The sequence below is a fragment of the Ursus americanus genome, chromosome 26 (genome assembly GCF_024610735.1).
Source record: "Ursus americanus isolate L20-20 chromosome 26, mUrsAme1.1.p, whole genome shotgun sequence".
Classification (NCBI taxonomy): Eukaryota; Metazoa; Chordata; class Mammalia; order Carnivora; family Ursidae; genus Ursus; species Ursus americanus.
Window position 1 is genome coordinate 32,536,171 of NC_142152.1, and position 21,489 is coordinate 32,557,659.

A 21,489-nucleotide genomic window follows, 5' to 3' on the forward strand; every position below is an offset into this window, starting at 1 on the left:
GGCTACACCAGTCATGAAAAGAAAGGGCTTTAGACAGAGGGGGAAAAAAATCCAAAAAGGATAATTATTTTAATAGCTGTCCTGGGGGGGGAGGGCAGGGAACGCAGATAAGGGTGAAGCTGCCCCAAATTAACAATTAGCTAAATCCTGGGGATTATAGCACAGCAGGATTTAGTATTCTGTTTCTTAAAAATGCACAATGCTGCCAAAAACTGAATGAGTGTGATTGCAGCTATCTGTGGTTTTGACCGATGCTCTCGCAGCTGTGAAAGTTTGACCTGAGCTGAAATGCCTCACTGAGTCAGCCCTTTCTCTGTCCTTGTCCTGCAGCGCAAATCTCTCCAGGGCCGCCTGGGGAGCATTAGAGAAGAACGGCACCCAGCTGATGATCCGTTCCTATGAGCTTGGGGTCCTTTTCCTGCCGTCAGCATTTGTAAGTTCACATTTGAACCTGCCTGAGTGGTCACACGTGAAACGAGTTGGATTTTTATGTTCTCTTCCTTTGATCATCATGACCTGCCCAAGGCCAGGAGGTAGCAGGGCCAGAGTTCTAACCTAGAGCCTGCGCTCTCAACTGCTGGCCTGTGCTAACATATATTTAGCACTCACTATTCTGAGTGCCGTGAGATTGCTGCTCTCAGGGAGCGTACCTGATGACAGTTTGAAGGTAATTGCGTTGGGTAAAGTTAATCACATGTTTCACAGGATTTAAATATTGTTAAGATTCATTACAAGATGGTAGTGACAGGTCACCAAAAGGATGAGTCAGCCAAGAGCAAGATGTTCCTTTGGAGGAGGTCTTTGGAAGCTAGAAAATTTGGGGGGGCGAGAGGAAAGAATGCTTAGAGTTTAAGGTGGGCGGAGAGGAGAGGGAAGGGCATCCCATGTTGGAAGTGGCATGAGTGTAAGTCAGGAGGCAAGGAAGCTTACAACATCTGCTTGAAAAGGAGTTCAGAAGGTCACAGAGAATCTGTGCGACCAGAGTCACTGGTATGCCCCCTAGAAACACACCAAGTTGGAAGCTGTGTCTGTCTCTTGAGGTGTCTAGCCAGCTTGTCTCCCAGCTTGGAGCAGCTCTCAGTTTCTGCAGCTGAACACTGGACAGTATGGCTGCTTTTTAATGTAGGGACTAGCTGTACAGGCCTTCTGATTTCTAAACACTAAAACCACTCTTGGCCCAGAGAGACATTCCCACTCTGAGGGACACACAGACCCCAAGACCACCTATCTTGCCTCTCACATTCACTCACACATTCGGTGGAATGCAGTCAGAACAGCCCACACGATGAAGTGGTTAATGCTTTTTTTTTTTTTTTGCCACCTGCTATAGTTGAACTTCTGATAAACACACACATGATGCAGCTCCATTGTAAACCGCTTGGACTAGACCAGAATATTTAGCTAAGGGAGTGCTGTGTACTTATCCTCAGGCTTCAGTCCAATCGCATGTGACTTGTCGGCATAGTCAGAAGGCGTGCCAGAGAGCACCTCCCCCCGAGCTTGGCGGTCTTCCTCACTATCCCTCCCCTCTACACTCTGGTGAAAAGTCCTTTTCCCTCTCTCCCTCTCTCCCTCCTTCTCCCCCTCCCTCTCTCCCTCCTACCTTAATCTTTCTCCATCCTTTTCTTCTACAATTCAGAGGGTTTTGCTACATAACTGTCAAATAAGTTTCTCCTAAGGGTAATAATCATGAAATTCTAGCACTTTTTGTTTCTTTCCTTCAGAGTCAGAGCAGATCCTAACGCTGCTTACAGCTGCCCCCTCCATTTCCTTGGAGACAGATGGTTCCCCCTTTGCTATAGACAAGGAAGTGACTTCCCTAGGGTTCCACAGCTGAGTGGGCTCCAGCCCTCAAGCCACCATCTCTAACTGATCCTTCCTGTGATCTTTCAGCTTTATCACAGGGAAATAGTAAATTCATAACACTAGGGTAATAATAGTAATTTGGTGTGACTGTAGGGACCATAGCTGTGAACTAAGGTCAGAATTATTTCCTAGCTTAAGGAATAAATTCCATGTCCCTCTTGTTTGGCTTTTGTTGTCCACATTTGCAAAATTCTAGACATTTCTAACTGTTCTGACTCGATGCCTCATCATGAAAATGGTAATAGGAAAAACGTATATTGCACTTCAGGTCCTTTAGACCCTGCTAAGCTAATTTTTACTTCTGATTCTATTTCTATCTGTACATTAGAGACAGCTAATAGAGGAAAAAATAGGCATAATCATTTAGAATCCCCAAATTAGACTCTTCTATACTGTTGGAATAAGAAAGAGCTCCATTATAGTACATTCTAGATAAGAGATTCAGTTATATTTTATAAAGACTATCAGGCAAGAATATTAAAAATGGATTCCGTCCTTCCATGCTATGCTGATAAGATTCAAGAGTGAACCTCCAAGCACAGTGACCATGTAATTAATGTAGTGACTAAAAAGATAGCGTTTTATCCAGCAATCCAGGTTCCTTGGCATGTCTTCAGATACAGATCCTAGAACAGTGCTTTAAAGCAGGCTTCCTCCATAACACTAGTAAAGACTCAAAACCGTCACTGTCTTGTCAGACGTTCTCTTTTCTGGGTGAACTGTCTGTGTCCTTCACTGAACCATAAATTATTTGGGCAGGGTGCCAAAATGAGGTGTGTAGACAAGACACAGAAGTATTTTACCTGGGGTGCCTGGGTGGCTTAGTCATTTGAGTGTCTGACTCTTGGTTTGGGCTCGGGTTATAATCTCAGGATCGTGGGATCGAGCCCCATGTCAGACTCCACATTCGGCAGGAAGTCTGCTTGGGACTCTCTGTTCCTCCCCCGCTTGCCCTCCTCACCTCTCTCTCTTTATCTCTCCCTCTCTCTCAAATCTTAAAAAGTGTTTGACCTCTTCCTCCCAAGGAACCTACTAGTCAAGTTGAGCAAGAAGGTCATTTTAAAAAGGCACTTTTGTTGAGAGATGTCCAGGTGCCAAGACTGGGAGAGAAGTAACTGGCGTGAGTGAGCAGAACCCAAAGGGCTGAAAGGGGGTATTCAGGTCCTTTTCATTGCTCTTGACAGAAACAAACTTGAGCTTGTATAAGCCCGCAGAAGGAGGTAGTTTTCTGAAAAGCTGCTGAAAGGCATGTCATGGAATCAGTGGCACAGCGGAGACTTGGGAGGGGTGGAGCTGGGCCAGCCCTGGGGACCTCAGCAGTATACCACCTGTCTGGGTGGCTGCCACTGGTGATACCTCCACAGCGGCTTGTCCCCTCATTTGCCAGCCATTTGCATTTAAGGACTGCTCAAGTTTCGGTCTGCTTTTCACACCTCTGCGCTGCCCTGACCCTGTCCTATGATAGTGGGCCTGTTTCCCAGAGAAGGGGAGATGGCTAGGAAGCCATCCCACAGGTAGCTACTGCCTGAGGGTATCACCCACAAGTGAGTTGATGGGTGTTTTATCAGTCTGCATAAAACCACGTCAGGAAATTTTGCAACAGAGGAGACTTTGTCCTTAAGCTACTGTGTCACTTACTGATATGTGAAGCTTCTGGAAAACCAGTGGACCTTTGCTTGTTCTTCACAGAGTTAACATTTATGGTTTTGACTCAGGGCAACCCAAAGATCTTTGCCATGAGGTGATTTGTCATTTTGCTGAGGTAATTCGAACACAGAATGAGACACTTAGCTTCTGAAGGAGAGACTGTCCAGCACAACTCCACGGCTCCCTCCTCGGATGTCTCCCAGACTCGTCACTGAACATTCCAGCCTGCCTGGAATGACCTCAAAGTCACCCTGTTCAGCTCCACCAGCTCCCAGGGCCTCCAGTTCAGCTCCACCAGCTCCCCGTGCCTCCAGTTCAGTAGCCCTGGGAACAGGAGGAGGAACGAGATGGAGTCTTCTTTCTCATGAAGCTCATGGATTATAGTATGTGATGAGAACTGTGGTGTAGGTGATACACAGTGTAAGGACTTTGAGAAAGGGAGCACGTAATCTGCCTGGTGGGCCTGCGCAAGGCTTCTGTAAGGGGATAACATTTGACCTGGATCTTGAAAACCGAGTTATGAGCTTAACGCTGCATCAAGGGAGATGAGGCTTCCAGTCAGACCAGTGCGTGTTATACTTGAGGAGCAGCAGGCCGTTCTGTGTGCCTGGGAAGGGGCTGGGATGTGGGCCATAGACTTCGAGGTTGGACTCCTGTTCTGAAGGAGACGGGCAAGCAGGACCCAGTGAAATTGCACTTCGTCCCACGTGGACAGTAGAAAGCCCCGTTTTTTCAGCAAGATTAGTGATGTCATCGGGCCAATTTTCAAATAATTGGCTTATAAGATACTCTTCCAATTACAATTCAAGTTATATTATTCAAAAGGTACCTGAGGATATGGGCCTTGTAAATCTCACCAAAATCATCTTCATCACTTAAGCCATACTATTATAAAAATTTGATTAATGATTACTATTATCACCCCACCGTCCTAGCTCAAAGTGTACAAAGTCATCTCTGGCCACTCTTTTACACCCAAGTTTTGCTGCATAATGCTGCTTGATAATTGGTCACTTCTGGCCATTCCTGCTGCCACTGTGTCCAGGGCATGTCAACTCCTGCTGTAGTATCCTCCCACCATGCTTCCCAAGGCAGCTCCAAGCTGCTCTCCACCGGCTGCCGGAGTGTTTTTGTAGACCATACATCAGGTCATGTCATCCACTTTCAAATCTTGTAAGATAGAAGCCAGACTTCTTGGCATGGCCTACTTTTCTCTTCATGCCGTGACTCCTGACTCTTTGGGCCTGACCACTTCTCTCTGTTTCCTGGCCCTTATGTTCGGCCATACAGAACTAGTTCCTATTATGAGTCAAGCCCATCTGTGTTCTCCAGAGAAACAGAACCAATAAGATATATAGATACATATAGAGAGATTTATTGTGAGGAATTGGCTCACATGACTTTGGGGCGAGGAAGTCCCAGCCTTTGCCAGCTAGAGACTCAGGAGAGCTAGTGATGTAATTTCACCAGCTATAGAGTCTGAAGGTCTGAGGATCAGGAGAGTTGATGCTTTCAGTCCCAATGTAAGTTTGGGAGAAGACCTATGTCCCAGCCAACAGAGGGCAAATTCACCCTTCCTCAGCTTTTTTGTTCTAGTCAGGCCCTCAACAGATTGGATGATACCCACCCACATTGGGGGGTCAGAGGCAGTCTGCTGTATTCAGTCCACTGACTCATTTCCTACTCTCATCCAGAAACACCCTCAGAGACCCTCCCCACCCCCCCCAGAGTGAGTGATGTTTAACCGGTCATCTGGTATCTGATGGCCCAGTCGAGTGGATACCCAATGACCATAATGCCATCATTCATCAGCCTTAATCTATATCAGGAACAGGACCCCTATACCCCTAAACCCACCTGTCTCCCTTATCTCCAGTCCAGGTGCCCCTCCTCTGCATCCCACAGCTTTCTAGAATGTAGGCTAATCACATATCCTTTGTATTATTATTTACTTGTGTGTCTCCTTGATTGAACTGTGAGCTGCTTTCTACTGGGGCTTGGCACATCTCTTAGTTGGTGTTGCTTCCTTTCAGTTCCTAGAGTACACACTGTCCTTTCTGTGAGGAGAGCAAATGTGGAGAACAATGGCTCTGGACACCACATGGATTTAGCCCAGTGGGTGTTGTGTGTAGTAGGTGTTCAAATATGTTTGTAAGCAAATTACAATATAGAATTGCTCACCTGCCTTGCTGAAATTAAAGCATGTGCATGCGCTCAGTCTGTTGCGATACTTGCAAATGCCAATCCCTCTCTGTTTAGTAGATGTTCTTAAAATTTCTGTATCTGTTAGTCTCCAAAAGGTTACTAATGAGAACACGGTTTGTTATAAAATGAGGCTTTGTGTTTCTTCTTCAGTGCTAGTAAGACATGCCTTTTAATGTTTTTGGTTACAAGTTTGCCAAATAGACTACTTAATACCCAGTTCTGTAATCATTTCTCTAACTGGACATCATCCAGAATCCGGTTTCTTGAGATCAGCCCACCTTTGTGCTTCTTAGCAGAGCTCCATGTCCAAAACTCCCACGTTTCTGAGCGATCAGCAACTGGAGTTGCCACTGTTGTCCTTCCCCGGTAGGCCATCCTGATCCTTGTGTTCCGGAACACTGACTTGAGGTTAGCATTTGCCAACAGTTGAGTTTGGTGCCCAGAATGAAGAGTCTCAGACACTGCTGAGGCAGTCACCTAGAAGACCCCTCAGCTCTGCACTTCCCACAGCCATAATAAGGACCTGTCACTCAGGAACCAATGCAATGGTTGCATGAAGGGATGTTCTCTGTGGCCTGAAAATAGTAGATGGGGAGCCACCATTTTTCATTCATAATAAAGAGGCCATTTGAAATCTCTGGGCTTGGTCTGGAAGCAAAGTCTCTGGTAACCAAACTTTGATTTGTTCGCATTTTTTTCTGCTTTTAAATGAATGAATCCATAAACATACCATCTCAAGTGAACCTAACTTGCTGTTAGAGCCATGCGGTGTTTGGGAACACTTTGGGGAGCTTTGGGGATTAATGTCAAGGGTACATTTCATTTAGCTATTGTTACACAGGTGCTTAAAGACTTCTTTTGAGGTCTAATACCAATATATCAAGTATATAATTTTTGTTGGGTTTGTCCGTTTAAGTGTATTTAACTTTTATTTATTTTACTAATATTTTATTTATTTGACAGAGACAGCGAGAGAGGGAACACAAGCAAGGGGAGTGTGAGAGGGAGAAGCAGGCTTCCTGCCGAGCAGGGAGCCCAATGTGGGGCTCGATCCCAGGACCCTGGGATCATGACCTGAGCTGAAGGCAGACGCTTAACGGCTAAGCCACCAGGCGCTCCCATTTGAGTGTATTTAACTTGTGCATGACTCTAATTCATTTAGGTTCAGAAAAATTTGAATATAGGAAAGATCCAACAATTTCAAAGATTAGTAGCTCTATTCCAAGTCCTTGGGCGTCTGTGAGTATATCAGGGAGAGGCAAGTTTTCTATTTGAACTTCATGCATTTTGGTGTTTATGGAGCACATACTTTGTCAGGCACTGACTTAGTCCTGGACTTGAGCCTGCCTTGTACTTTGTGGACTACAGCTACTCCTGCCTCTGGGAGTTAATGTGCACGACCATCTGAGAATCCTGGGTCAATGTCCAAAATGGTTTCCTCCAGACAAGGGTAGCCTGAGCTTTCCTACGCTTGCCTTAGGGCTGAGGGGCACCTTGGCTCCTTCTGAGCCCTTGATGTGTTTACCCCTAAGATGGCAGCTTCTCTTTTCTGTCATTAGAATCAAAAATGCTTCAGTCAAATGCACAAGAACTTTGTCTCTTACAGTCTCTTTTCTCTGTTCTGGTTAAACTATTTTATTATCTTTTGTTGCCAGAATTGATATATACCACATGTATTTGCTCTCTCATCATGACTGTGGCTCTGGCTGGAAGAACTAATGAAATTCACAAGAGCCGCCGCCTTGACCCTCTCACACCACTTCTGACCCCCGGCCATCTGTTGAGGGTACTCAGGGTTTCCCACGGGGCTACAGCTGGGCAGTACTGTTTCACGTGGAGTTTTCCTCTAAGCTTTCATGTTCTCCCACTCAGCCCCATTCTGGCATTCTACTCCTTCCTCTTTCCTATCCACATCCAGTTGCCACATCCTGTCCCCTCTGCCCTAGCAAGAATTTTGCTGCCTGCTGCTGTAGATCTTTGTCTTCTCCTTCCCTAGACTAATTCCATCTCTGCCCTCACTCCCCATCTTGGCTGCTGCTACACTTCTGAAGCTCTCTTGCCCACCTGCCAGGGTCTGCATTCCCCTGTGAACCTGCAGTGTCTCCTCGTGGCCCACGAGACGACATCCAGAATCCTTTGTGTGACAGCAGGGCGTGACCTAGAACAGCATGCCCCCCAGCCTCTGTTCCCACCCCTCCCCCAACGTGTCCTGCACAGCCAGTGCTCCAGTCACCTGTGAGTGCTTGTTAGCGGGCGAGGTGGGCTGGGGCACTAGTGGTACAACTGCTACTTACTAGTTGTGTGATCCTGTGCTACTGTTCTTCGCCTCCATTAGAAAGTGAAGTCATGTGGAAGGAGAACGTAGAAGAAGTGTTGGGGAGATACCAGGGACCAAGCAAAGGAACTGTCTGGGAGCACACAGTGCTAGAGGAGCCAAAATGACGATGGAGTTGGGGTCCTGTTTATAAGCGGTTAGGCTTTGGAGCTGTTACTTCCATAGGCTTCCTTTTTTTAAGTGTGAAGTGGGGACAGGGCAGTCACTAATAACTTTGTAGCATCGTTTGAGAACTGAGAGTTCTTGCCTGTAAATTGTTGAAGCGGTGCCTGGCACTGGCAAATACTGAGCAGTAGCAGCACCAACTCGTAGATCAAGCAGTTCAACAGAAGGTGGAAGGCAGAGGTCAAAATCTTGACCTCACACCCATGGTGATGGGATGCTGTTCCTTTTTCTTCTTAAGTGCACTCCCCCCCATTGACAGAGCCCTTTGTTTATCAGAAACCCACCCTTCTTGGGCCTCTTGGGCTTACTCTCCTCCGTGAAGCTTTTCTTAAGCCCCCACCTGGAAGCACAGTTGATCATATGCCGCCTTATAGGGAGGACAAGACAGCCACCTCCCTGTACTTCACTTTCTTGTCAGTGAGTCCATCTTTGATTTCATCTTTGATTAAGTGTGCTTCTTCTAGAAGGCTCACTGTCATTACCATTTTGCCCAGGAAAACGTGATACCTTGTGTAAGGTTTTACTGCTTGAGGATGCTAATTGGATGCAACTAAAAAATAAACGATATCTCTGAGATTTGAACATGTTTCTTGTTCTGTGATTGAGGTAAGCCGCTAAACTTAATCTGTCATGGCGATAACAGCTCTTATCCTTCCAGAGCTGATGAAGGGAAAAGCCAGTAATTTCTCAAGTGTGATAGATGTCCACCCTCTCACCTAGTGTTTTATAAATATATTGTCTTAACTGTCTTTTTACTTATCTGTGCCTTGGAGGGTGCCTTCCTCTGTTTTATAAAATGCCAAGTGATACCACTCTGATACATAAATAATGATAATTAGACGACAGCTTCAAATTATTTGACATCCAGATTGAAGGGAAAAGTGGTACTTCTTTTTTTTTTTTTTTTCCCCCTATAATACCCTAGAATTTAGATCAGAAATGGCATTCAGGAAAACATATTGCTTCCTGTCAGACGTGGAGGGCTCAAAGCTTCTTCTGTGTGAAGTAAGACACCACAGAACAGGCGCGTGCCAAAGCATGTTGGGGCATCAGATCTAGGCCAGGCCATAAAGACTCTCCATCCTTTGCGATGATTTGCTTGAGAATAACAGAACTAGACTAGGAGCCAGAGAAGAGGGAAGTTGTTTTTGTCTGAAACTCCACCTAAGTTATTTAATAGTCATTAAATGACATCATTTCCCAACCTCTGGCCTCTTTCACAAATGTCAAGAACCAGGGTTTCGAGAATTTGGCTCCTCCTGATTTGGTCTGCTTTAATATTACCTCTTAAATTTTCAAGAACTTCTTCCTTTGTTGTGGCTCCTGGTGGGTGATATGAGACTATTTGTTCACTTAGTTGAAGGAACAGAAGACTAAGAATCGGAAAGGCAGAGCTTGATTTCCAGTCTTACTGTTTAATAGCTGTATGGACTTGGGCAACTATTTAACCTCCATTTTATTTCCTCCCTTGTAAAATAGGAGTGATTTCATCACAAGAACATCCAGGGTGTACATACTACACTAACTTACATCCGTGTGCGAGTCATTGTTCTAAGTAACTTACTGTCAGCATGCCATTTAATAGATGAGGAAACTCGGGCTCAGAAAGGTTAAGTAACTTACCTCGAGTCACATAGCAAATAAGTGATATGCACAAGGAAGAGCGTAAGATTATCCTCCGATCCAGAATTTGTTGAAGGTAAGCTGTGAGTAGGGGCACCAGTGTTGACTGTTGTGGAGATGGCCCAGCAGCCCTCCACAGGGTAGGAGGAAGTGGGGGTGAGGAGGCAGACTACAGTGTCCCCTTTCAGGTTCACTTGGTCTCCCTGCCCCCTTCCTTCTGCTCTCACATATCCCTGATTTTTAATTTTTCCTTCAGTCTCTTTCAAATCTATTTCCTTCCTTTTCCACTGACCCCACTTTCCTCTGAACTCGCCTCGTTGGAAACTCACCTTTTGTTAGGATGCTGATATTTGTATCCCTATTACCATTCACTCACCAATCTCCCATTGGTGTGGCAGTAGCTGTCAGTCTTCTGGCTCTAACAATTCCCTGTTGGATCTATTCTCATCTGTGCCAGTAAGCCTTTATAGTGGAACTTCTCGGTTCAAAAACCTGCAACTCCTCACTGTATATCAAAGTATGGGCCATACACTTTAATAACTGGGATCTTGTGATGCTGTGGGTTATAAGTGATGGATAACTAACTCAGCGTAAGAAAAAAGGGAAACACAGAGGGTGAGTCCCTTACTTTGGGCAGAGCGGAATCCAGGGGTTTGGGCCATATTTTCAGAGTTCATTTTGAAGTACGTGAGAGCCCCCAGCATCTCAAGGCTCACATCTTAAAGCATGAACTCAGCACAAAGATGGTCTCTTCCCTGACACCTCTGATGTGGCCCATGTGCCCATCCCAAGTCACTATGGCCTGGGGTTGGGCCCAGTTAAATAGGTACAAGCCACTGTTACCCACACTGCTTCCTGTTCAGACCTTCTCCGTCTGGTTCTCTCCAGTGTTCTCAGCCCTCTTCCTGGGCCTGATGTGCCTGCTCTCTGCTTTAACAACTCTGCCGTGGCTTATACTGGTCTCCCTTGATGTTCTTTCCTGCCATCTCTGCTTATCAAAATTCTACCAATTTCTCAAGGCCCCGCTGTAATGTTTTCTACAAAGCCTTGTCTTATCCCAAAATTGGTAAAAGGCATTTCTTCCTTTTCTGTGTAGCATTCTTACACTGATTCCCAACACTTACTGCCTTTCACTGTTTCTCATCACCATCTTCATCAGTGCTGGCCCTTTCTTCATCACCCATACCTTTCTGTAGGTCTTCACGTGCACAGAGCATTTGCACATTGATTTGCTCTAATGGAAAAGCCTGTAGAGTAAGCAGGCAATCACCTTTATTCTATTTTTGCAGCCTAGCATTGCTTGAACACCAGCTGTGCACCAAGACTAGGTGCTGACGTGAAAGACATTTTAACGTGATGACATCCAGATGCTTTATTCTGATTTTACAAATGAGGAAATTGAGGTCTAGTAAATAAGTGGCTAGGTATCCCACTAACCATTGTTTTTAGCTTCTGGAACATGCAAGCTCTTTGCTACCTCTGCACCTTTTCAGATATGTTCCTTCTGCCTGGAATATTCTTTCCCCTCTCACCTCTCCCAACCCTACTCCTCTTTCAGGGTCTAATTAAAATGTCACTCTTTTAGGGAGACTTCTATTGACCTCCCATCCACCCTCCCATCCAGTCTAAAACAGGTCTATTCTCTCTTCTAGTACTTGTGTTTTTCTTCATAGTGGTTATCACAAATATGTAATTATTTCACTTTTATAAATGCAGTGTCTCCCCACTAGGCTGTGTACCCCATGAGGACAGGGACAATGACATCTTTCTTAACGCTTAGGCAGTCAGTGTCTGGCACCGTGCCTGACACCAAAGAGACACTCAAGAAATAATGTGTGGAATGAACAAATGCAAGTATCAGCCATTCTCGCAGCTCACCAAATGCCAGAGCAATGGTAGAACCCGATTGTCTGAAGCCCGGGTCAGCATAACTCCGACTCTTAGCACATCCTACACTGTGCCCACGAGCAGCCTCCCCTACTCAGTTACGTGATCATCAAGACTAAGAACTAGAGTTCTAGTTCTTTTATGGGTTCCAAGGACATTAGCACTGTGTGATATGTGGGTATTTAGGATATGAAGGGTGGGTATGTGGATGGGTGGACAGAAGGGATGAGAGACAGACTGACTTGCAAACAAGGTACTGGGATGATCCACCGAGGGAGACCAGAGAGGAGATCCATGTGTGGAGGCATGGGGAAAATGAGGCTCCCATATTAAGTACCTGCATTGCTGCAAAGGTCCTGGAAGGCGGTAGTGATTCTGTACATCAGCTGAGATACAGCACTTTAACTCGTATCCTGGTTAAGATCTAAAAATAATACCCTATTCTGGAGTTCTTGGAATAAACCTTCCATTTTGGTGAGTCTGGAAGAGTTTTTGTTTTTATATTCCTATCACATTATATTGGAACACTTTCATTATACATGAAGGCAACTTTTATTCTTACACCAGAGTGAGCAGCCTGTTACTATAGCAATATTGAAATTATTTATATACACTGTCTTCTACACACTCCTTGCAAACTGTACATAGCGGTAGGAGAAATGGGCTATGATATCCAAAATTGTTTTCTCTTTTATTTCCTTTATTAAACTTCTATGAACTTTGTTATGATTTAATTTTTAAAATTTGAACCTCTTATTTTTAGGAAAGATTAGGGGAGTTGTAAATATATCTGACCTATCAAATACTGACAATAGCTCTGAAATAACTTCAGTTTTGCTGTGAGTACGATACAGATATAATTGCTTCTTGAGATCCTTTTCAGAACATGGGGTGCACTCATAGATGCCCTCTGTGTTTGCAGGGCCTGGACAGCTTCAAAGTAAAACAGAAATTCTTCTTTGGGAGCAAGGAGCCAGCGGCCGCCTTTCCTGTGCCATATGACCTGCCTCCAGAACTGTATGGAAGTAAAGGTAGGACACACATGAAAGGAGATGATGGGTGTTGTGCCCAGAAGAAGCCATCGGTCTCTCAGTGGGAGGTTGGCTCATGGAATACTTTGGAAATGCAGGTTTGCAGAGGCGTCTTTGCTGCCCTGTCTGGGGCCACTAGAGCGGTCATTCTCATCCAGGGCCCCTCTGCACTCTTACTATTAAGGACCATAAGGAGCTTTTCACTTGGGTTTTTATATCTATTGAGATTTATTATATTAGACCTCAAAACCAAGAATTCTTTAGTTTGTAAAAGTAATAAACCTATTATATATAACTTTTTTTTTTAAGTATTTCCCAAAAAAAGTGAAGAAGGTGGCATGGTGGCATTATTTACAATTTTTGCAGGCAGTCCTCTTTACTATCTGGTTTAATGAAAGACCACTGAATTCTCAGAGCTGCTCTATTGCAATGTCACGTCACAAAGCCTCTATACATTCACAAGAAGTAAAGATGACAAATGATGGCTTACTATTTTTTTTTTAAGATTCTATTTACTTGAGAGAGCGCGCGAGATTGAGAAAACGAGTGGGGGGAGGGGCAGAGGGAGAAGCTGACTCCCCTCTGAGCAGGGAGCCTGATGTGGGACTCGATCCCAGGACCCTGGGATCATGACCTGAGCCAAAGGCAGATGCTTAACGACTGAGCCACCCAGGCACCCATGGCTTAATATTTTGATGAAAATAATTTTGACTTCACAAACACCTGCCATCCTCTTAAAGGGGAGATCCCCAGGCTGCCCTAGACTATGACTTTCTTAAAGACAGTGACCCAAGTATTTTTCATAATAGAAAGTCATTGGAATATTGGTTCAGGTTCATGGTGTTTTGGAGGAAAGCTGGCTGACATGAGTGGCACCAACTCCGTCCCAGGTCTGACCCAGCTCCATGGGCTGCACTTTTTTTAGCCCTAGAATGTCTGTCTTTAAGGCAAGTTCACACTTGTCAGACTCACACAGGAGCAGATGAATAATCAGGACATGCTTATTAATTTAAAATGGCAAAAGGTCCTATTACAACCAGCATATTTTCCCGTGGAAGGTAGATGCCTACACAGATAGCCAGATTATAGTCAATGGTTTTTGAATAAATTCTGAATCTGAACAGGGAAAATTTGGTTTTTGTTTGGGAAGTTTTAATGACATCACTCCATTAATATACCAAAATCTCTGATTCCTTAGCAGAGTCAGCCTTGTCCACTGGGTCCCTTTCTTCCCTGGACAGTGCTAGACGGGTTCTAGCTACTCCCCCACCCTCACTTGCCCTTTCTGGTTTTGGTGGTAAACCAACCTTCCCCTTCCAGTGGACCTGTTTCTTCGATGGCATTGACTCCGTCAGATGTGTCCATACAGTCTCATGCTGCGTAGTGTGCGGCTACCTCTGGCAGGTGACTTTCTAGAGCTATAACCAGTCGTATTGATAGCAAGTTTCTGAAGGTGTTCTTTTTTCCTTCTTTCCAAGCTATGTATATTTGAGTCCTCTAAATTTGTTGTATATTTATGCATCTTCATTTTTCGCTAGCAAGATTATATCGGTTTTATCCGCATTTCAGAGACTCTGTGCCAACCTTGCAACTTACTAAGTGACCTTGGGCAGTTATTTGCTTTCTCTGGGCCTTAGTGTCTCTATTGGTAAAATGGGAAAGTAAGAGTGCCTACTTCATAGCATTTGTTGAAAAGAGTAACCAAGATGCTATTTGTGAAGCCCCTAACCCAGTGTCTAGTGCGGAGTTAGCAGTCAATAATCGTGAGCTGTTGTTTCTGTTATTTAGAATATCTAGTTCCATTCCTGGCATGTAGTAATGGACCAGTGGTCATTTTCTCCCCTTCTCCTTGCCAAGTTGATGAAAAGAGCCTAAGGCCTGTGCAGGACCGTCCCTGAACCCACCCAGTGTCACGGGACCTGATGATGAAAACATCCTTCCACCTTTATGCTGTACCTTTGTTTTTTCTCCTTCTGTCTGTTCGTGTTCTTTGTTTTTTCCTCCTTAAACCTGAGTTCTAAATAACCTTAGTGGAAGTGGGGACGGACGGACGGATGGATGAATGGACCGACAGACTGAGTGAGTTTGACTTCCGGTGGTCTGGCCTTGGACTTTCCACCCCCAGCCCAGAACCTTGGCTGGAATTCCACCTCCTCCACTTAATCCTGATCTCCAAAGGCCTTTGAAAGCAAGAATGAAAGAGATAGAGGAGACTTAAAAATATCCTGAGGTTTCTTCGGTTCTGATAGAAAAAACGTTCCCGAGAATTTAAAAGTTTATGACTGTGTAGTATCTTAGACTTTGTTATGATGAATCTTTTATTTGGCCAAGAAGCTGAATGTTTTCCACTGTTTAGCGGAGTTTTCTGGGTTTATACATTTCCTTTGAAAGATATATACAAGAGAGACTGGAGTGTTTGATTTTTTATTGGTACAGTGTTGCCTTCCACACTGCTTCATTGTCATGCAGAATAATGCCAGTCACTCCAGTATCACCAGTTCATATGTAGCCAGCATTTGAGGGAATCCAACGGACTAGAAGAAAGGCGTCTTACTAAAATTTGGAAAAGTGAGTGGTTAAGAACATCTCAAAAGCACTTTGTTTGAAAATGATCTTCAAACCACTGTAACATGTAGAAGATCTTGGTATTTTTTTTTTATTATGAGGACTATATAGAAGGTTTAGCAAAGAAATACACTGCTGAGAACAAGGGACAGTTTATTATAAAATACCAGCAGACACCCTGAAACCAAGAAATTGATCAAATAATAAAGCAAAACTGACACAGCTGCAGGTATACCTTGCTTTACACAGTGCTTGCTGCGTCTCTGTTCTCCCCACAGGTGTATTACTGTGTGCAGACACTGTCTGGGTACAAGTGAACAAGACAAACACAAATCCCTGGCCTTATGGAGTTTCAATTACTCTTTACCTGAGAAGTTATACCTAACCAAACTCATCTGACTGACAGGAGTTGTAGTTCTAAAGGAGTTCTTCTAGATCCTTTTGTAGTTCGTAAGCATGATAATTGGGTGTTCATGCCAATTTGTGACACATGCCTCTCTCAAACCTTGTTACGACCTCGGCACATCACCCGTCTGACGTGAGAAAAAAAAATCTTTTATAAAGCAAAATCACCAACATTTTAAATCTTATTTCCATATGTCCCACTTGCTGTGTGACCCTGAGCCTGAAAAGAATGAAATAGGCCAGTATGTGATCTCTCTTGAGCTATTATATGCCAGAGGCATCTGCTTCGTACTCCCTTTTTAGCGTATATTCTTCGTATTCTCTGATACACTTTAAAGCAGGTAAAACAAGGTAAGGTTAAGTAGAGCCTATCTGATTTGTACTCAAAGAATAAGTCATATGGCAAATTTAAGAATAATTGAACGTACAGGGCTTCAGAGACTTAGTTAAGTGATCTGGGTTTTTTGTGGGTTTTTTTTTTCTTTTAAATACACATGGTATATGTATACAGTTGGCCCTTGCACAATGCTGCAGTTAGGGGTCTGACCCCCCCAGTGCAGTTGAAAATCCGCATATAACCTTTGACTCCCCAAAAACTTAACTATTAATAGCCTACTGTTGACCAGAAACCTGATAACCTAGTTAACACGTATTTTGTATGTTACATGTATTATACACTGTATTCGTACAATAAAGTAAGCTAGAGGAAAAAAACGTTATTAAGAAAATTATAAGGAAGAGAAAATACACTTGAGTATTGTATGTATATTTATTGGGGAAAAAACCCACATGTGAGTGGACGTATGCAGTTAAACCCATGTTGTTCAAGAGTTAACTGTAGTATTCTTTTCTTTGAATTTTTCTGACATAATTTCAGATTTAGAAAAAAGTTCTAAGTACAAAGAATTCCCATTTTCTCTTCACCCAGGTTCCCCAAATGTGAATATTTTATAATATTTACATAATCCTTCTTTCTCGTGTTAACTTTTTTCTGATCCCTTTGAAAGTTGTAAACACGATGTTTGTGATCTCCAAATACTTCAGTATATATTTCTTAAAAACATTCTTTTACATAGCCACAGTACAGTTACCAAAATCAGGAATTAACATTGATTCAATACTATCATCTACAGAATTTATTCAGATTTCATCTGTTGCCCTAATAATGTCCTTTATAAGCAAAAGGGAAGTTTCAGGTTACATGTCACATTTGTTCATCAGTCTCTTTAGTCTTCATTAATTTGGAATAGTGCCACAAGATTTTTGTGTGTTTTATGATAGTGACACTTGGCTGAACACAGGCCAGTTATTTTATAGATGGTGAGGGACATTGTATGTTTGGTTTGTCCATTGTTTCTTCATAAGTAGATCCAGGTTATGCACTTTTGCCAAGAACACCACAGAAGAGATGTTGTTTTTCTTGGTGCATCATGTAATGAGTCACATGATAACCATCTGCCTGAATACTGATGAGGTCAATATTGATCACTTGGTTAAGGTTGTATCTGCCAAGTTGTGTTTATCTTTTGCAGGTTTAGTATATTTCAGAATTTAACTTTTAATTGTCTAGAACTAAGCTAATTAGCTGTGTATGTAATTGCTCTGTAGGAGAGGTCATTAAAACCTGGTTGTCACATGAGTTATACGTGATCGAGATTTAGCATACATGTAGTGTATATAATCCTCTAAATCATTAGTTCCCAGATAGTTTATTCCCCCTGCTGCTTGATTCACTTGAAATAATTCCTTGAATTCAGATAGTATAGGAATAAACTTCAGTCTAGACCTGTCAGAATTGTTGCTAAATAGTAGAGTCCGATTCATAAAGTATTTTTGTAAGGGAAACAGAGACTGATTCAGCTTTCTAATCCAAAGAAAATGCAAAAGAAGTAAGTCACTTAAGCATATTTTTGATATGCTTAATTTTCAAGGACGTGTTTTTGAAAGATCTTTAGAAATGAGGATTTTTTTTTTTTAGTGAGAGAACCAGAAAACGTTTTTAGACATGATCTTGATCATCTCCTTTAATAAAATCTTTTTGTTTCATAGTACAAACAGAAGGCTGACACCAAACTTCCAGCTTAGCTTTTAAAATTACTTTGTAAACAGAAACGTTAAGGAAATCTAGAATTATCAAAGTAAAAAAGTAATTTTGTCAAATGATATTGAAATCAGTACTTGGTTTTTAGCAACTTGAATTATTCCTCCTCCCACTGGATAGATTGTTCTCTTGTGCTTTTTTTAGCCACAGATTAATATGGGAGATCTTCACAGAGAAGAGTGTTAATGGGTTTCAGGTAACACTGGTATCACAATCAGCAAAGATTGCTTCTCTACTAGGTCGGTAACCCAGTGTACAATTCTTTGGAGCTTTCCTTTGTATTGCAAGCTGGCAAGTCTTTTTATACATTCGTTGATTTCAGAGTAGGCTAAAGTAAAGTGGCATCAGGAATCATCTCATTAGTTCATCTCTTTGGGATCACACACAACACACACCATATACAAATAGTCTGTGCCTGATTCAAGGAAAGAATTAAAGGTGATTGCTCAGGTGACAGTGACTTCTATAGGTAGGATATTATGTTCCCCTGAAGACAGTAGTAAATGTCTGTATGGGTGTTTGGACATGGGGGTCAAGTCCTAACTTTTTAACACAAGGGCAATTCTTAAAGGAAAGAGCTTATTTCCTGGCTAAGTAGAACGGGTTATTGTACTTGGATTTGTCTAGCTGTTAAAACACCTGAGGACCTACGTAGCACATAGGCTAATGATAATCCTCACCCACTGAGTTGAGGGTGGTAGTAATTATATTATAGCAGCTAGCACTCTTTAAGTACATATTACGTGCCAGGAACTGCTATGGGCACTTGACCTGAATTTATTGAATATTCACTACCCCCATGATACCAGTATTAACATAACCCCTACTTTACAAAGAACCTAAGCACTCAGGTCAACTCCATGCCCCCTTTACTGTCACACTGTGCCACCTCCCCATAGAGGGCTAAGTTCTGGAGTTAGAGATATCAGATGCACGTTGTCCTCAACTGACCGACCATGGGGGCAGATGGGATAGACACAGAGCTAAAACCCTTTGGCTGTCCCCTCATCCCCAGCCTTCCTGCCATGGCCTTAATGTTGGCCTCACTGTGTCTCACCTAGACTGCACCGCCTGTTCGTCTCCCTGGTGTTGGTCCCCTCCCACTGGACATCATCTCCCCTGCTGCCATGTACCTCTCATCATGTCACACTCCTGTTTTAAATCCTTCCATTGTATCCCAGGAAGAAGCTTCTCATCCCATTTAGCCTCTGATCCCCAAATCTGATTGTGTTAAGATCACCTTTAGAGCTTGGTAAGAATGTGTAAGGCCAGGCCCCAGCCCAGACCGACTGAAACAAGCTCCCTTGAGGTGAGCTCTGGGGAAATGCTCCGGCAGTTCTCACATCGGCCGGGTTTGGGAACCACCGCGCCGATGTGGTAAAGTTCAGAATTCCGGCACCATGGCCTGCCTCCTTGTCTGTCTGCCCACCCCACCCTATCCTCCATGGACTATAAACTGAGAGGACCTCAGCTTTGTCTAGCAGAGTACCTGGCATCTAGCCAGCACTCTAAACGTATTTCAGATATATGCAGGACTATTTCATGAGGTAAGTTTTTCTTTCTTGGGACAGTTTAGGAGGATTGTTTAAAACAGGCTTTCATCTAAGCCATAAGTGTTAATCCTGACTTCCTGTAATGGTAAAAAGACAACAGTCACAGCCTCTTCTTAGCTTCCCGTTAGCCTTTTTGCGTCTCTCTCCCAACGTGTAATGGTGAACCTTTCCGCTGGTATGGCAAATGATCAGCCCGTAGGTATAGACATTTGGTCATTTATCCAGCAGAGTGTCCAGAGAATTTGCCAGTGTAGTAGTTCCCTAGCTTGGTCAGTGTTGGCTAGTTGTGAGGGAGAGGAATAAGTGCCGTGGCAGTCTCGAAGTTGCTAGCCGACTGGCAGATGTTTGCATCACAAACCCTGTCCTGGTGAAGAATCTAATAGCTACTCACACAGCAAGGATCGGCGTATCTTTTACCATGGGGATGAAGTAGAGCCGAGGTCACCCAACAGAGCAGTTTGCAGGAAAAGATGGGAGACGTCTGGCCCCAGAAGACTGCTCCCGGTGGAAGAGAGCCGGTGCTTGCTTCAGGCCAGTGGAGCACTGTGGGGAGTCTCCAGCACTGCCAAACCTTCAGCCTTTTATGAAGCAAGCGTGTTGCACGGGCCCAGGTTAGGACTTTCTCACAAGCTTGTTTAACGAAGTGTATGGCTTCAGGCTTTCACACCATCTCAAGGCCAAAGACAAGAGAACAGGGTTCTGATAACTTGTTGCCATCTTTGGCCTTCTTTCCTGTGCGTCCCGCTGGGTGCTGTTTGCATGCTTGCGCTGCCGTTACTCAACACCATGAGCTGGGAGGAGAGGCTCCCGTTGTTTGCCAGGCCATCCTCCCTCCGAGCTACCGTCTGCATCTGTTCGGGAAGAGGAGAAAGCTTCCCCCAGGAGCGGGTGGGCAGTGAGCAGCTGCTTCTGTGGATGGTACCTCTCAGCACACCTGCTGCGTGGCTGCTCTACTCTAAGCATTCCCCCCTTCAGAGCTGATGTAGCTCTCCTTATCAGGACAGTTATGTGGGGATTGATTTTTCACCCTAGCAATGTCTTTACACCCTACCCATACTATTATGGTTCTTCTGAGTTGTTTTGATTCTAGCAGTAGTGATTTCAGATTTTTTCAATTTCTGAAACCCCGGTTAAAAGGGGGAAAAGTTCATGTTTATTGAGCACCTGCAACATGCCAGAAACTTCACAGGTGTCCTCTCCTTTATGTTTCATAATCCACCTGAGAGGTTGCTTATGTAGTTAATTCCCATTTCACAGCTGTGGAACTCGAGGCCAAGATCCCAATGTCTTCCCAAGTTTGCAGAGAAGGATGAGGGCAGGACCTGAACCTAGGTCTTCAGTGTTCTGTTCTGTTATGTCCTACTAAGGCGGTTGCTTGCTTTACCGTCGGTCTACAGTCATTATACAGAGACCTTCATGCCTCATCAGTTATTACTCTTAAGGAACAGAACAAAACCATTTCATGGAGGTGACCCTGGGCCTCTTGGTTATATGTGACCGTGTCCAGCTGAGAGCAGTATGCCATCTGTCCCTGTTGGTTTCTCTAGTGTTAGAAGAGAAGATAGCTGCCCTTTGTGAGGTTCTTTCTCTGCCAGATGCTCTAGGACACTATGTGTGTTCATTTCACTTACCTCTCCTGACAGCTCTACGTACGCAGAAGGAAACTGAGGCTGAGAGAAGCAAAGTGACTGGTCAATATAAGCGGCAAGCCAGGGTGTACGCCCTGGTTTCCGCTGGTCTGCTTCCATGGTCACTTGACTGTGTCCTAGCATGAACCCTAGCCAACAGCCACTGTTGGAAATTCTTAAGGGGGTGCCAGGGTGGCTCAGTTGGTTAAGTGTCCGACTCTTGATTTTGGCTCAGGTCATGATCTCAGGGTCGGGAGATTGAACCCCACATTGGGCCCCGGGGTCAGCACAGAGTCAGCTTGAGATTCATTCTCTGTCTCCCCTACATGTGCTCATGTGCACTGTCATAAATCTTTAAAAGAAAAAAAAAAAAGGTTGGGGGTTCTTAACAATTTGTAGACTCTGACATATGTGTGGTTTTATCCTATCAGTTAAGTGAATTTTTTGTAATCCTGTTCAAATAAGTATTATACATATG

General features: G+C 43.9%; 1 protein-coding gene and 1 non-coding gene across 8 annotated transcripts in view; both read left to right on the forward strand.

The window, feature by feature from the left end:
* TDP1 (tyrosyl-DNA phosphodiesterase 1) overlaps positions 1 to 21,489 on the forward strand; it is an 87,919-nt gene that overhangs the window by 58,601 nt on the left and 7,829 nt on the right. For all 7 annotated transcript variants that reach the window (XR_006781434.2, XR_006781433.2, XR_006781436.2 and 4 more), the window contains 2 exons: positions 331 to 433; positions 12,651 to 12,759. Coding sequence is in view for 3 of the 7 variants with exons in the window: in XM_045807646.2 (XP_045663602.2) it covers positions 331 to 433; positions 12,651 to 12,759 (212 nt within the window). In the remaining 4 variants the exon portion in view is untranslated. The remainder of the gene's footprint in view (positions 1 to 330; positions 434 to 12,650; positions 12,760 to 21,489) is intronic.
* LOC123799082 (small nucleolar RNA U13) lies at positions 15,760 to 15,863 on the forward strand. Its single transcript, XR_006781499.2, has one exon. It is a non-coding gene; the product is annotated as a small nucleolar RNA U13 (small nucleolar RNA).